Here is a 15,123-nt window from a genome sequence, read left to right as displayed (position 1 = left end):
TACTTCACGGATTTTTCCTCAGCCGGTTGAAATTACCTTTTTTCCTACCATCACTAAAACGGAGTGTCTTGCCTCTACTTTGCTGCTAATTTCCTTCACATGATCCTGCACTCATGGAATGTTATTGTAGTTTGCTCAGTTCTGTTGTGACATCTGGTAATTGGCCTTGATGTCCCTATAATTCGGACCAAGAACTCAAATTTCAAATCCACTGTAGAAAAGGAAAAATGTGTATCCAAGTGTTTTCCAAGGAATATTTTATTGAGGGCCAGTTACTTGAGAATTAACTATTGGATGTTTTGAGGGACAAACACTTTGTCCTGAACAAATTAAACAAGTAAAGAACAACCCTAATTACACTACAAATAAAACAGTATATAGCTCCCACATTTAGATGACTATGGGGGGAAGCCAAGACAAGATGATTCTCATCTTAATTTAGCGTGGCACACATCATGTCCCGCATGCCACCTTCTATCAGGTACAATAAAAATCTCTATTCAGCTTGGCTATTTTTTTCTGCCAAGCAAAAAATTTGTATTCAACGTGCTTAGTTCAGCTCAGGAATCCTCTAAACTGGTTGGCTCCTCAGCGAGTTTACTGCCAAGCAAGTTTTGAGCGCGCTTTAAACATGAAAGATAATCCTTCTTTATTTCAGTGGAATCAGCTACTGACTTCTCAGATACATACTGTAAATAAGATTATAATTGTCAAAAATGTTCAAAACCCCATTTGAAAGATGAAAGAACAGCACATAAATCTTTCACTTCTACAAGCAAATTTTGGATATAACACTAGCTAGCATATGTATGGCCTAGTCCAACAAGAGCAATCAATAATTCTCACCAAACTATGTTTGCAGATCAAGGGTTCAATTTTTTTCATGTGATCGGGTTTAATTTTACCTCCCTATAAGAGGAAACGCATTGAAGAAGTGCCTTCCTAGCTTCAAGATGTAAATGCTCTTCCTGTTTTGCAAAATGAACAACAATCACAAAAACAACTAGAATAACATATTCACTATACATTACACAATTACAAGCCTTGCAAGAATTGTAAAATGAATCATTTGAAAAGCGTCCTTTCATGTTTTACTCTAGGATGGGATGATAAATAATCCACTGATACAGAGACCCATAAACTCATAAAGTAACAAACCCACAAAAGAGTCAAAAGGATCAACTAATAACAATCAGCTATATTATCAATATGTAATTTTATTGTAACAGCTATTCCAGGGGGATGAAAGCTACAGATTTCCCAAAAACCACAAGCTAGCAAAGATTTAAAATCTTGTGTTCATATTCTATTCATGCATATCAATATATATCTCGTATATCTGATAAAAAAAAAAAAAAAAAAAAAACTAAACTGTGTTCACAGATGAATTAAAGCGAAGGAAGATCAAGCAAACAACTCCTATGGATGCTGCATCAATTTTAGCAGCGTCCTCCAGGGAATGGTTTCCCATGTGCAGTCAAAGAAGAATTTGAATCATGTGATCAATAGTTTCATAATTACACAATTTATTACTTCTGAAGGAAAATAGTCAACTACACAAAGTTTCATATTCTAACCTGAATTCCCAGCAATTCTTGCTTTGCTAACTCCAATGATGCCAAAGTACTGAGTGATTGCAGCTACAAAAATCACAATTCATTCAAAAAAAAATATTTTTTTGATTGAAGAAATTTGGAAGGAGAATAATTCAACCCCTCAATACAAGTAAAATAAGAAAACCAAAAGTTAATGTTACTGACAAAAATCAACCTGTTTAAGCGAAGAATATTGTTACCTCCTAACAATTAAAGTCTAATAAAAAATAAAAAATGCTATCTTCTTTTATCTCCTCTATGTCAATATTACACCGTCAATCAATAACCAAAAAACTTGAAATATCATGTTATCTACAGTTTAAACGTTATGAGCCTCATCACAAAGGTCAGGGTGCATCACTTCTCATATAAATAATAACCATGGAAGTAGCTATTATATGGGTGTACATACAACTGCAGCACTCAACTTCTAGCTATCTTCACTCAAACAAGCATGAGCAGTGACAACCAAGTTGAGAATTTGAAAAAGAATATCATGCTAAATAATATCAACTTTTCAAGTGGTCTTTATGTCACCCAATTGTGTATCCTCCCATTATATCAACAACAGAAATCACATATAAAGGTAAAATTACTATGCTATGCTATACAGGTATTAGTCAACTACATTTGAATTAAGAAATACATAAGCATAACTCTATGATCATAGGAAAAAAGGTGGATGTAGCAGTATGACCTTCAAATAAGAACACTATTCAGGACAGAAGCCTTCATGCTAGCGCCAGATATTTAACTTCTGATTGCAAACATGCGTAAAGATAAGGAATCATAAGAATAAAAAATCTGACCAGTATGATTAATGCAGCTTGTCTTTCCTTCATAGAACGTCCCAGTGCACTGTAATTTTTTGTGTTGACTTTTTGTTTCAATAATTTATTTAAAACTTGACGTGCAATCCTGAGATTGAATTTTGTAACAGCCGATCAATAATTTGCACAAATCCACACAAAACAAAAGTACTCTATTCACTATAGATTATTATGAGACAGCAATTAGAGAATCCTGCTAAAAGTTGACATAATAAAACCAAAACCAAACTGAATAAGAAGACCTCTAACTGCTCAGACGATTGGTTTACAACAATTTAAAAAACAAGAAAATGCAACAGTATGTCTTAGTACTTCGATTGCATTTTGTTTTTAGTTCTTATAGTTTTTTTTTATTGTCTTCTATCCTTTTAATTTGATCTATTTGTAACATTAACCTCTATGATAGAACATAATGGTGTCTTGCAATCCATATAGTCGACTCTACCTAGTGGGATAAAGGCTTGTTGTTGTTGTTGTTGTAATGTTAGCCTCTATAGTTTTAAAAATGCACATAAGGATATGAGCTGGCATCGATGAAGTTAATTTTGTTGATGTGTGCTTAATTCCATTAACCCCATTGATGATGTGGACTTAGTTTTGCCTTCATCTCACATTTTGTTTAATCCAAATATACGAGGAACCTTTTTGCCCCCCTTACCTTTTATTTTTAATCATACCTTGTCAATTTATTTCCATGTCAGCAAAAGGGTTAGCAGAGTTATAGCAAAATTAACTTTGTTGGTAGCAGCTCATGGTCATTATATGCATTTTTAAAACAATAGAGACTAACATGGCAAACAAATCAAACTAAAAGGACTAGGAACAATGAAATAAAATTATAAGAACTAAAAACATAACACAATAAAAATACAGAGACCTACTGTTGTATTTTCCCAAAAAAAAAAAAAAACTCTAGAGCAGGAAGAGATGTTGAACTATTACATGGAACACCTGAAAAGATCTTAGCCTGGGTTCTTTCTAAATACCCCAAAAAAATCAATGTAAGAAGGTCTTGGAGGAAAAAACCAATTCCTGCAGAATGCTCATAGAAACAATGCAAACAATGGATGACCCTGGATTTCACAACTACAATTAAGTGAAAGACTAATCAGGAGCTCATGAATCTAACAATTTTCTTGAGAAAACCAACCAAACAAAAACCTAAACCACAAAGGATTAGATCTCAATAGGATCCTCTTATGGCAGATAAAGGAAGCTTGTTTACAGAATTATGTTGATTCTCCATTCAGCATAATGGAAACCTGTGTACTTTCAGTATGCCTAAAAGTTTGTCCAGGCAACACATATTATTGTCACTCTATGTCTCTAATCTCTGAATGCTCCCTCACACTTCTAATTATACAACACTCGAAGGAAAGAAGAAAAAAATCTGTCTTGATCAACTAAGCCTGGTCCGGCGAGAGTGAATGTTTTGGGTCTTCTGAAGTGTTCTGACCAAATCTACATGACTTATAGACTAAACATTAACATCAAATTTCACCTTCCTAAAAACATGGATACAAATACATATAAAAAAGGACATTGACAAGAAAGCAACATGATGGCAAATGTGGAAGTAAAGGCTGATTGGCATTGGAAAAGCATTGTGACAATTTAATTTAGATATCAAAATTTAGTTATGCAAGAGCTATATGTGACCAGCCAAAATAAACCTCATGGAATTGTCCAAGTGATCCTTTGCCCTATCAAACTCAGCTTCTCCAATAGCATCCCACTTGTGCAGTTGCCTGATGCTGAGCAGCACCCCCCTTGCTAGATGCAGGAGGTTTGCACCAATCTAAATGTGGGTAAAAGAAAGTAAGGCACGTGTATTCTTTTGATAAATGTAATCAAGAAATATTACAGAATAACAAGCATAAACTAATTGCTCGTTACAAGAGTATAGATCAAAAATAAATATATATTTAAGTTAACTACCAGCGTAGCAACAGATTGAGTGGGGATTTCAACTCTCGGAAAGAAAACTATCAAAATCTAGCATCATCCAAAATTCCAAATATTTGAAAGTACAGGGTATCAGACAATCAACATGCACAAAACCTATCACATGTATGAAACTCCTTTAATGATTTACACCAGACTGCTATTTTAAGAAAATAACTACATATCATAATTATGTTGCCATAGTTAACCATAGGCTTGAACCTTGGAGGCATCTTGGAGAAGTAAAATCAAGTTATCAACCAAAAAAAAAATATATATATCCTGCCATGACCTTGTGGACATGTGGGGATGAGTTGGAAATATAACCATTCCCAGGAAATTAAACAGATTGATAGCTCTTAAATTTAGGTTGACCGGTTCTTTAAAAGCACATTTCATAATATCTAAATGAGTTTGTGGTCAACAATACAAACCTGAATATGATCGTGAGGAAGTATGTCTTTCCGGGCATTAAGGCATCTGCAAGGAAAGCAAAAGGTAATCAACTGCATAAACTATAAAGTCAGAGCCAAATTTCTTTTGGAGGCTACAATAATTTAGTAAATCACCTTTCAAGAAGATCTTGCGAATCTTTTAAATTATTAGACGCTTGCAGAGTCAGAGCCAAACTTTCAGCCACAGCGATAGTGTCCAAGGAATTCCACCCCTGTCTTCCATAAATCACACCACGTTTTTGACAGGACAACAAATTTCACGAGATAACTGTTCTGGAAACATAATTTATCAAATCGAGCAAGGTGATAACAGCTAACTGTAGAAGACAGTAAGTAGAAAATAAAAATAAGATCAGACCCGGTCTGATCATCATATAGCACCCATCTGCAACTTGCTTTGCCTGTCATAATACCTTTTGATGACTGTCAATACATAATAATTCTAAGGATCCTTAAATCTAGATTATTTCCCAAGAAATCAACTCTGAAAAAGTGTTTATCAAGTATAATCAACTTTCTGTAAACATAAAACTTTGATTTGATAAAAAATGTTTAAGGTAAAAAGAATATGAGAATGTCAGTTAGAGCAATATGTAAATTAAACACAGGAAGAGAGAAATAAGTTCTAATAAATAACCTTTAATAGTTCCAATTTGTGTAGAATCTTCCTTTGAATCATCTCAGCTTCAGCATGCCGATGTGACTTCATATATATCTAGATCATAAGGAGCAAAAATTTTATGAGACTCTGAAATTACACCTGGAAAGGATTATAATCTGAAAACCTGGAACAGAATTGTGAGGAGAACTAAGGGAAGCCTGTAATGGGTGTGCATCATGCTGTGGATTCACGTGCGCACTTCTCCCAGAAGAGGATTGCATGGGACCTAATCAAAAGGATTTGCATTGTGCCTTGTTGGCTTAGGAGAGAATGAGAAGTATCAATTCCACGGAGAGGTTAGGCTATATTAATATTAGATTATTGGGTCCATTGACAAAAGTATGTGTTGGATTAATAGGTTTCTACTTTCGAACATCCAGGAAGAGCACCTTTTTCATTCTGTTCAAATACAGTTCATCTTGCCCTGCGTCTGACTGTCTTATAGGTACAGCATGAAGAAAATACTTTCAAATTTCTTGGATTCTATCACTTTTATGTCCTGGTTGCTTCCTTGGCAGCTTTCAATGGTTACTAGTCTATCCCTGCCCTCCCACACCTCACACACTCATCCCCACCACAAAGGAGAAAAAAGGGAGGGGGGAAAGGTATAGCTTGCTTGGCCCCTATAAATTTCAGATAAAAAATCCAAATACATAGATTATCTTCTTTATCATCTAGGAATAAGAATCAACCATGATCAACAAAGATTATCATCAAAAGAATAAAAGACAACCTGAGAAAGGTATCGAAGTCTTCTAACGCATATAATGGACTCTCCTTCACCACCTTCCTACATTGATAAACAAATTGTCCTATGAAAGAAAAATCAAAATCACAAAAGCACCTGTTGGCTGATTAAAGGTATAAAAAAGATGCACCTCTAGCATTCTTATAGAGTCCTGAATAATGGCCTCAGCATCCGTTGCCTTTCCTTGAAGATGCAGAACCTGAACATACAATTTCGTAGAAACTTAAAATCCAACCAAGCTCAAATTCCAGAACGCATTAAAAAAAATAAAGCTACTTAAAAAAACAATTCAACTTAGACCAACCCGTTGAGACCCCAAATGAAGATGAATTTCAGGTCCACCAATGAAATACATAGAACCAAACTTCTAGAAACACCATCTATGCCCACTAAATAGAAGCGAAATTAAATCATATATATCAAGTTTCAAGTATCTGGAGAACATAGAAAAACAAAAGAATAATAAATCCTTTTACAGCAAAGAAAAACACAGGAAAAAAAAAGATAACAAATGATATATTTCTCATTATAGTTCCTCAGTTCCCCTGCATACTGGAAATAAAATCCCAATTAAAAATCCATGAAAAAGTAGCAACAAACCACCAGTATATCCTGGAGAAGTTGCAAAGATAATCACCTCAAAACTGAAAATGTTCTTATCGCTAGAGTTTTCACACTTGTAATTGTGAGGCAATGCTTAACAGCATAGAACTGAAAGATATAGTAGAAACAGCTTTTTATTTCCCTTTTCATTTATGAAATTTTAGTATACCACACTGTTTTGTAAAAAATAAAAAATCTGTTAAAAGAAAACCAAGGAGAAAACCGAGGACCAAAATCCTGTGTTTCTTCTAAAGGTAAGCAAGCACGAAAACTAGAGAGGGCAGAACAAAACATAGCAAAACTTTAAAATGACAGAAAATAGGGTTAAATCATATGTATCAAGCTCAATGCAGAAACACTCCCCCTTTGGATTAGCAGCGTGATGGGAAAGAAATAAGAACATCCTGCCCCTAGATACACATCTCACTTCACACAAAATTCTGGCAATGATAGACTTCATCAGTACCACTTCATCTATCATATGTTGTTCTTATCTTCAATTCATCTAATATTTCAATTATATGGTGAAGATTGGAATGTTGTTACTATGGAAAAGAATAATAAATTGGGCATCTCTTTGGTCCCATTCAATAATATTAGAAAATTTTTATGACGTATTAATTTTGCATTATTTAATCATGGATGATATAAAAATCTCAAATCCAGATGTATTTTTGCAAAAAGTTACACAGAATTAACTTATCTGAATGCAACCTTCATGTTGATATTTGTGATGAATCATTTTCAGTTAATTTTCTAACTCCAACATGTCAATCTAGATATACTGCCAATAGAACATCAATCATATTCTTATATAAAATAAAAAACAGTAAGGAGAAAGAATAGTACAGTAAAGGGATGAATTATTACCACTCCTAGATGATACATCGTATCAGCACAGTCTGGATGTTCATGTCCCAGAACCCGCCTTTTTATCTGATTATTTCTCAATTAACAACCCAAGTTCAGATATAATGAGTTGTGATATGATTACAATATACAACTAAAGTGAAAATGCTAAATGTTTCCCGATCAGAGGAAAAATAAGTGTGAATATATTAGGTCCACACCTTCAAAGCCATCTGCCACAATCAAAAGCAAGAGGAAGGAGAATTCAGTCAAAATAAAAAAAATAAAAAAAGAAAGGAGGAAAAAATGTTATCATTACGACTGAAACAACAACAAAAAAAATTGACGAACAATAAATAGATGAGCTGTCAACAGATATCAATCATTACACCATTACTTTACTCACCTCTATGATCTTACTTTTCCATATTATTCTCCTACCCAAAGTTTTTAATGAGTTTAATGTCCAAGTATCTCTATTTTATTTTACTTTAAAAAATCTTCCAGATACCCAAAGAAGCTAATGCATAGGAATCAGAGCAATACAATTACCACAAACTATTGTTATATTGAATCTACATAGATCTCCACACACACACACGCAAAATCTCATCTCAATGTATGATAAATTGATAAGTTGAGCAAAATGCTAGGATTTTCATGGTTGCTATGGGATTAAATTGTCTTCAGGATCCCCCCCTTTTTTTGTGCTCGATTCATTGGCCATTCTAGGGAGTCTCCTTAACAAGAATGGAGCAAAAGAAGGGTTAATTTGTGATAGGATACCACCTCTTATTGCCTATAGTAGGAGGAAGAAGAGAGTTAAATCAGAGGATAAATAGGGTGATTGGGGACAGTTACATCAGAAATATAGAAGGGAGTAACTTCTTAATGTGTCGTCAAATTCCTAGGAGTTAGTTATTTGTGTCTTCAGTTATGTTGTTAGTTATCTTGTTGTCAGCTATGCCTCTTATATTTATCTGTATCAGATTGACTTCAATAAGTGCGAAGTTTGTTTGTCTTGCACTAATGGAGATTCTCCTAGCTTTATCAGAATAGAGGTTTTAATAGTCTTGCTCTTATCCTGATAAAGATTCAACGTTAATCCCTGTCAAACCCTGACCCTATCAATCAATTTGTGATGTGAAAGGCACAATGAATTTTGTTCTTTCAACAAATAACACAGTAACCTGAAGAGTTTTGTTGCTATAATTGAAAAGTAAAGGGCGATAAGTGCACACTCAATGAAGTTGTAGGGGTTTAATTAGGCTAAGGATTAGCCATTAGTCCTCTTAATGATTACGGGATTTTGATAATTTAGTGCACCAGTCGCCAAGATGGTTTAAACTCCAGAGATGTGAAACGATTTACCGCATAGTAACCATGAGCTTCTTCCAACTTCCTCTGTCCAAGGAAGAACTGCCCAAGGTTATGAGCCGCAGTTCCCACTCTGCAAAATCACAGTTTCAATTGCTGGTATGAGCAATTAGAAAAGCTCAAGCTGAAAACAACATAGATCTCCAGTAAATAAAATGAAGAACTTCTTAAGCTTCAGAGTCTTCATCTTAAGAAGGAATTCTCAACTTCCAAATAGACATCGATTGGGAATTAATGTTGGTGTTTTGTTGAGGAGGTGATGCTAGGAAGGAAAGGATTCTACATACAAGGACACAATTCAAGTGATCAAGATGCAAGAATCTAGAACAATTCATACGGTGCATACACATGCTCTATCTTCACGATTTGTGGTCTAACAGTGTATGATTTACATACTCTAGGTGCATTTTGTTGGAGAACAATGCATATATTTTCAAGGGCCTCTCTTTTCCTTATTTTTGTTAATAAATTAATTTGGTGACCGGCAATTGCCAATGTTTGTTTCGAGGGAGACCCTTCAACTATATTAGTGACGTTCATAAGTGAGGGAATGCAAAGAAAATCTAGAATCCTCTAGTGCAAATAACCAACGAAGAGAACTGTGATACAAAGAAGATAGCTAGAAAAGAAAATTCATATAATTATTATTTCAACTATGAATTCCACATGATGGTTTTCCCTTGTGTGGCTACATAAGACCTTTAACTTCACAAAAATAGGAAACAACCACACCCTGCCATAAATAATTTATTACTCGTAAATGATTAAAAAACAATAATTATGATGGTTTTACTGAAAATGCACTTTACCGTATATCTTCAGGTCCAAATGACTCCTCCAATATGCTGATAGCTTCCAAATATAGTGGCTCTGCTTTGTCAAAAGCCTTCCTGACTCTGTATAACTCGGCCTGAAATGAGAATCAAAGAAACAATTGAATTGTCTTACTACAAAATCTTCTCATTTTAGGCAATTGAAGCAATCATTATGAGGTAATACCAGCTAGAGGTAATAAGGCCAAGCATAGTCAACCAAGATAACTTCTTCAACATAAAACAGAAAGAATAAGTTTTGCTAAAAGTTGAAATGTTCCATACAATTCTACCAATCACATCATCTAATGTCTCTGAAAATTGACTGTTGTAACTTGTAAGTTGTGCATCAACTGTTAATATCACAATCTGTCTTGGCATTTTAATTATTCTGCGAACATGAAGTGTAATTATGCACCAAGATTTCTTATGGAAATGCAAGCAGGGATCTAATTCCCCAAATCTCAGGAAAGAAAACCATATGCATGGGAATATATTGTAGAAACATTCTCACTGATAAAGGATAAGATTAACAATAAGAAAATAAATAAAGACAGCAACTCGACGAGGGTCTGTAAAGAAAACTCTCCAGGCAGCTTCCTCAATGATTTATAATACAGTTCTCACAACTTCGATTAAAATGAAAACATTTGTCAGATTTAGGAAAATAAGACAGCAACCCAATGAAAGTTTCTAAGAAAAAAAATCCTAGGAAGATTTCATGATGAGTTAGTGTAAAGTTCTCACAAATAATTAGGAAGATAATTATCAAGTGTAAACCATCTTTTAATGATAAACTGACCAGATTGTTGCATGCAGATGCAACATGTGGGTCTCTCCGGCCAAAACCTTCTTTAGCTTCTTGCACTGCAGCAAGGAAGAGCTTTTCAGCTTCATCTATTTTTCCCTGGCAGATAGTTGGCAGAAAACAAGCTTTGGAATGCAAAAGATATAAATGAAGAAAAGTGAAACATAGCAAAAGGAAAATCTACTTGCCTGAAGAAAAAATTCTCTCCCTTTATCAGTAAAGACCCTCCATTTCGATGTATGTATATTTGATACTACAGAGCCATCCTCAACTTTTTGCAATCCAATCATGTCATCCGTTTCAGTGTCACTATCAGGAACTGCTTCCATTGGTGCTTCTTTGGCAAACACAGGGTTGGCATTGATTCCAAGAATTAATGCTGCACAAAGATCAGAGTAATCAATCCAAAGTGTTTGAATCATGACATAATGCCTCAGCCTGCTTGATTTTCATAAAATTGATCCAGATGGGATGCCAGCCTTCACTATAGTACATATGAACTAAGAGCTAATAAAATTGTAGAAGCAAGAAGAATGGTAGGCAGATAACAAGTAGACCAAGACGGTGAGCAACAAGCTTTATATTCAATTTGAGCTGGGAAAAGTTACCAAAAAATTGATTTGCAAAACATAGCCAACAGTAAACAAGCTAATCGACAATCTTGAAATTATTTTACGTTCTTGGCAGCTAATTTCCTCTCCATTTAAAAGGAAAAGGCATCCAACTATGCTATTATATCACTTGCAAGGAAAGGTTATCTCCATATGGAACAAAGAGACTACCATTTGTTGTTGCAAATAACCTGCTTGTTGCTATAAGGTTCTGAGATTATTTTTCTAAATCTTCTTCTCTAGATAGAAATACAGAATCTCTTGGAAAAGAACGGTTCACAAGATAAAAGATTAACATCTCCAGATCAACAGCATAAAAATATAAAGAGCTTATAAAAGTTAATTAAACCTTCTAACTGCACGACTGCCTTGAGTTCCTAAATATTCCCTCTAAATTACAATATAAGACATTTTCTAGAAGCCATGCTTGGTCCCAAATATAAGGCATTAGGTAATTTTTATAATTATTTTTTCAACTATAACCCTACTTCATTTATTAATTTTTTTAAAAAATGATGCATTGAAATTTCATTTGTCATTATCAAAGCACTTATATAGGATATTTAATGAGAGTATAATTGGAAAGATGTAATTTTTTTTTTTTAAGGAATTAAGGTTTCAACTAACATTTTTTAAGACCAACTAATGTTTTATGTTGTGGTCCGGAGAGAGTAAAGCTTTTCTGACTTGCTATAAATTTAATTTTAATATCAGGTTGGGAGACCTGCCTCCAACCATAATATGCAGAGTCTTTTGTGGATTTGTATGAATTTAACCATAGAAGGAACATGAAAAGGATGGATAAGTAACATAATTGCAAATTTTAGAATAAAAAACAGCAAAATCGCACAACAGAAAAGAACAAAACAGACTTATGTGCTAATTGCGAAAGCATACCAAGATGTCCATATACCACCATCCATAGACAATGGCTACTAGAATCTATCCTCCAACCATATGCACCAGTTCCATACCAATGACGGGTAACACTTTTGCCTGATACAACACCAAATGAAGAAAAAAAACAAAAATAAGTCAACATCATCACTGTACATGGCTTAGAACTAGACATGAGTATCCCTTTCGAACTATCAATACCTGATATAGATATACAGGATACAGAAAATTCAAACAGTTTAAGATTCAATAAATGATAAATCATCAATACGTTACTACAGGACACGTTTTCGTCATTTTGCAAGAAACACTAGCAATCGTTCTATGTGATGCCATCTGAGATAGACGAACTGACTGAGAAATTATTCGAGCCTATATCAAGATTCCAAAGTACGAGTTTTAATGTATATTTTCACTCACACAAACTAATAAAGTCAATTGAACTACGATCCCGGAAGCACTTTACCATTCTAAAATTAAGCAGTACGGTGATAAACCCCGCAATTTCTAGGCCATCTCAAACTGACATCTTTTTTCTCATTTTACACTGAACTGTTTGTTGCTTCGTCACCATTACTCGACGATTGTGATAAAAATATTGAAATAAGATGAATAAAAAATGAGATTATAACTACAATTCGGGACCATATTTCACATTCATAAACTTTTCACATTGATAATTTTATGACGTAATGGGTTTTAGCAGTGTATTCAATCAACAGTAACATCGATACTCAGAGAAACAAAAAAAGCTACGTGGGGAATAAAAGATCAGTATGATTAGTAACGAACCAGGAATTGAGATAGGCAACGCATTAGAGATTATTACAGAAGAAGAAGAAGCATTGCGAGAAGGAAAACGAAACTTTTTGAGTAAATTTGCTGCTACCAGCCGCAGAGACATCCTTCCAGCAAGAAAGATGAGGGATAGATATAGGATTGCAGAGGCCGGTGGATTTACTTATTTCATTGCACTGGTTTTAAAATGGGATGGAGAATTAAGGAAGGGGAATGCCACTATGAGCTCAAGCAATTAGGGTTTAGGGTTTTGAACCAGGCAATCCTCAGATGTGATGTTGGTCGCAGTTCTAAGTCTCCTCCCCAGGCGAAGAATGGTACGGTGGTGGCAGTACCCGCCAGTTTTTCTGGTCTCTGTTGGTGGGGAAGGGTTCAGACTTGAGATCCCCTGAGGAAGGAATCATTGAGGCTGCATGGAGGAAAAGACTGTGATCCGTTAGATTGTATCAACGGAAGAGATCATGCCATGTCGGTGGCAGTCACTAAGGCCATCGGCTGTGGCTCCCAGGTAAAAGGAGCAGCTACATAATGTTTTAGATTGCAATTTTTATTTTATTTTAAGAATGAAAGAGAAAGTTGCTTTGATATTTTTATGAAAATTTATATATATATTTTTGGGTTTTAGAAAATAAATAATAATAATTTAAAGGTTATTTTTTGTTCTCATTTTTTGTGATCACAGCTATTATCATCCATTGTTGACTTGGTGTACGGTGTACCCAAGACCTTTTCTTTTTACGTTGGTTAACAAAAAAAAATCTTTTTTCAAATTAATTTCTTGAAGTAAAGGGCAAATATACTCAACAACGTTTTTCATAGGACCCAATATTCTTAATTAAATAAAAGTATAAAAATATCTATAAACTGAGTGTAATAATTTTCATTCTATTAAACTTACCTAACATCTGTTAATGTTGACCGTTAAAAAACAAACAAATAAACATAAGTTATAAAAATACCCAAAAAAATTTTCTCCAAGAGCTTTTAGCAGACTTAAATCAACAATGATGTATTTAACTATTGGTATTCATTAACTTTATAAAAGAAAATATATAGACATGGTTGAGCCTAACAACTCATATTTATTCAAGTTGACCCAAATACTTGAATGATTAAATATTATTTTATTTTATTTTTAGTCAATTTCAATTTTATTTTAAAAATTAAGATTTTTAATTCTTATGTAATTTAAATTTTATTTTATTAATAATAAAAAAGAATTCAGATATTCAGCTAAGCCTATTTGGGTTTAGACTTGGCTCAATTTTTTGTACTTATTCCAGCCACTCAAACAAACCTGAAGTATAAAAAATTTTCTAAACCCTTAAGCTTAATTCTAAAATTTTTCAAGCTTATTGAGGCTAGCTCATCAAGTTTAATCCAAATTAACCAACTTTACGTTTCTCAATCTGTTAAAATAACATGACATTGATTATGAAATTTTAAGAATGCAATTAACAGATTGAAGAAGATTGGCATATATTTATAAAATTAATGAATACTCATATATCTTTGTTGACTTTAGGATACCAACTTTTAGATAAAAAAATTATGAATATTTTTGAATTTTATGTTTACTTTTTCTTTTTATAATAGTCAATATTAACAGACATCAATGAAATTTAACAGAATGAAGTTTGTTACACTCATCACAATAAGTTTTTCAGTACTTTTGCAACTTTCTTGACATTCTTATGCTTTTTCTTACGTGGAATATTTCCTTATTCTCATTTTTTTCTCCAAAACTAATTTTTCAAAATCATTTTAAAACATAGAAATAAAAATCAGAATTAAATAAGATCATATATGTTTTACAGCTCGTCTATGCAATTGTTATGCTCTTTTCTCTGCATACTTTAATTGTCATAACACATATTCTCTTCAATTTTTATCGTAGAAGGTTTTTTTTAAAAAAATTAGTCCTTAATAATATAAAAGACTGGATAGAATATAAATTACTCTTTTTCAATGTTATCCATATTTAAATTTATTAACTATAAGAAAAAATTTAATATAACTTTAAAAAATTATTTAAATTTAAATAGGCATAAAATTAAAAATTATTTTAGTTTCAAATAAAATTAATAATTTAATTATATTTCCTTAATTTTAACGAGGTCATTAAAAATGACTTG

General features: G+C 33.4%; 1 protein-coding gene across 2 annotated transcripts; it reads right to left on the bottom strand.

The window, feature by feature from the left end:
• Window positions 1-232: 232 nt before the first annotated feature.
• Window positions 233-13,475, bottom strand: LOC129304240 (uncharacterized). Of its 2 annotated transcripts, XM_054943936.1 has the most exons (18): window positions 12,983-13,475; window positions 12,191-12,289; window positions 10,871-11,061; window positions 10,677-10,781; window positions 9,872-9,972; window positions 9,057-9,135; window positions 7,907-7,918; window positions 7,707-7,772; window positions 6,364-6,432; window positions 6,219-6,275; window positions 5,462-5,539; window positions 4,939-5,036; window positions 4,804-4,849; window positions 4,099-4,223; window positions 2,405-2,513; window positions 1,578-1,640; window positions 906-968; window positions 233-689 (listed from the first exon to the last, which is right to left on the bottom strand). In XM_054943936.1, the coding sequence occupies exons 1-18, from the start codon at window positions 13,092-13,094 to the stop codon at window positions 561-563; spliced, it is 1,602 nt and encodes a 533-aa protein (XP_054799911.1). In that variant the 5' UTR covers window positions 13,095-13,475; the 3' UTR covers window positions 233-560. The 2 variants fall into 2 exon arrangements, with proteins under 2 accessions (XP_054799911.1, XP_054799912.1); XM_054943937.1 differs by lacking the exon at window positions 7,907-7,918.
• Between the last annotated feature and the right edge of the window lie 1,648 nt (window positions 13,476-15,123).

This window comes from Prosopis cineraria, unplaced genomic scaffold (genome assembly GCF_029017545.1).
Source record: "Prosopis cineraria cultivar Desert tree isolate PC_DT_omini unplaced genomic scaffold, ASM2901754v1 PC2, whole genome shotgun sequence".
NCBI classification, from domain to species: domain Eukaryota; kingdom Viridiplantae; phylum Streptophyta; class Magnoliopsida; order Fabales; family Fabaceae; genus Prosopis; species Prosopis cineraria.
Note: the sequence above shows the minus strand (reverse complement) of the source record. Positions and strands in the feature narration are given on the sequence as shown.

Coding starts and splice junctions, on each gene's coding strand:
- LOC129304240 (XM_054943936.1), bottom strand. CDS start 13,094: ATGTCTCTGCGGCTGGTAGCAGCAAATTTACTCAAAAAGTTTCGTTTT. Junction 5,037..5,461: donor ACAAATTGGAACTATTAAAG/GTTATTTATTAG, acceptor TATGGAAGACAG/GGGTGGAATTCCTTGGACAC. Junction 690..905: donor GCGTTTCCTCTTATAGGGAG/GTAAAATTAAAC, acceptor TCTTATTTACAG/TATGTATCTGAGAAGTCAGT.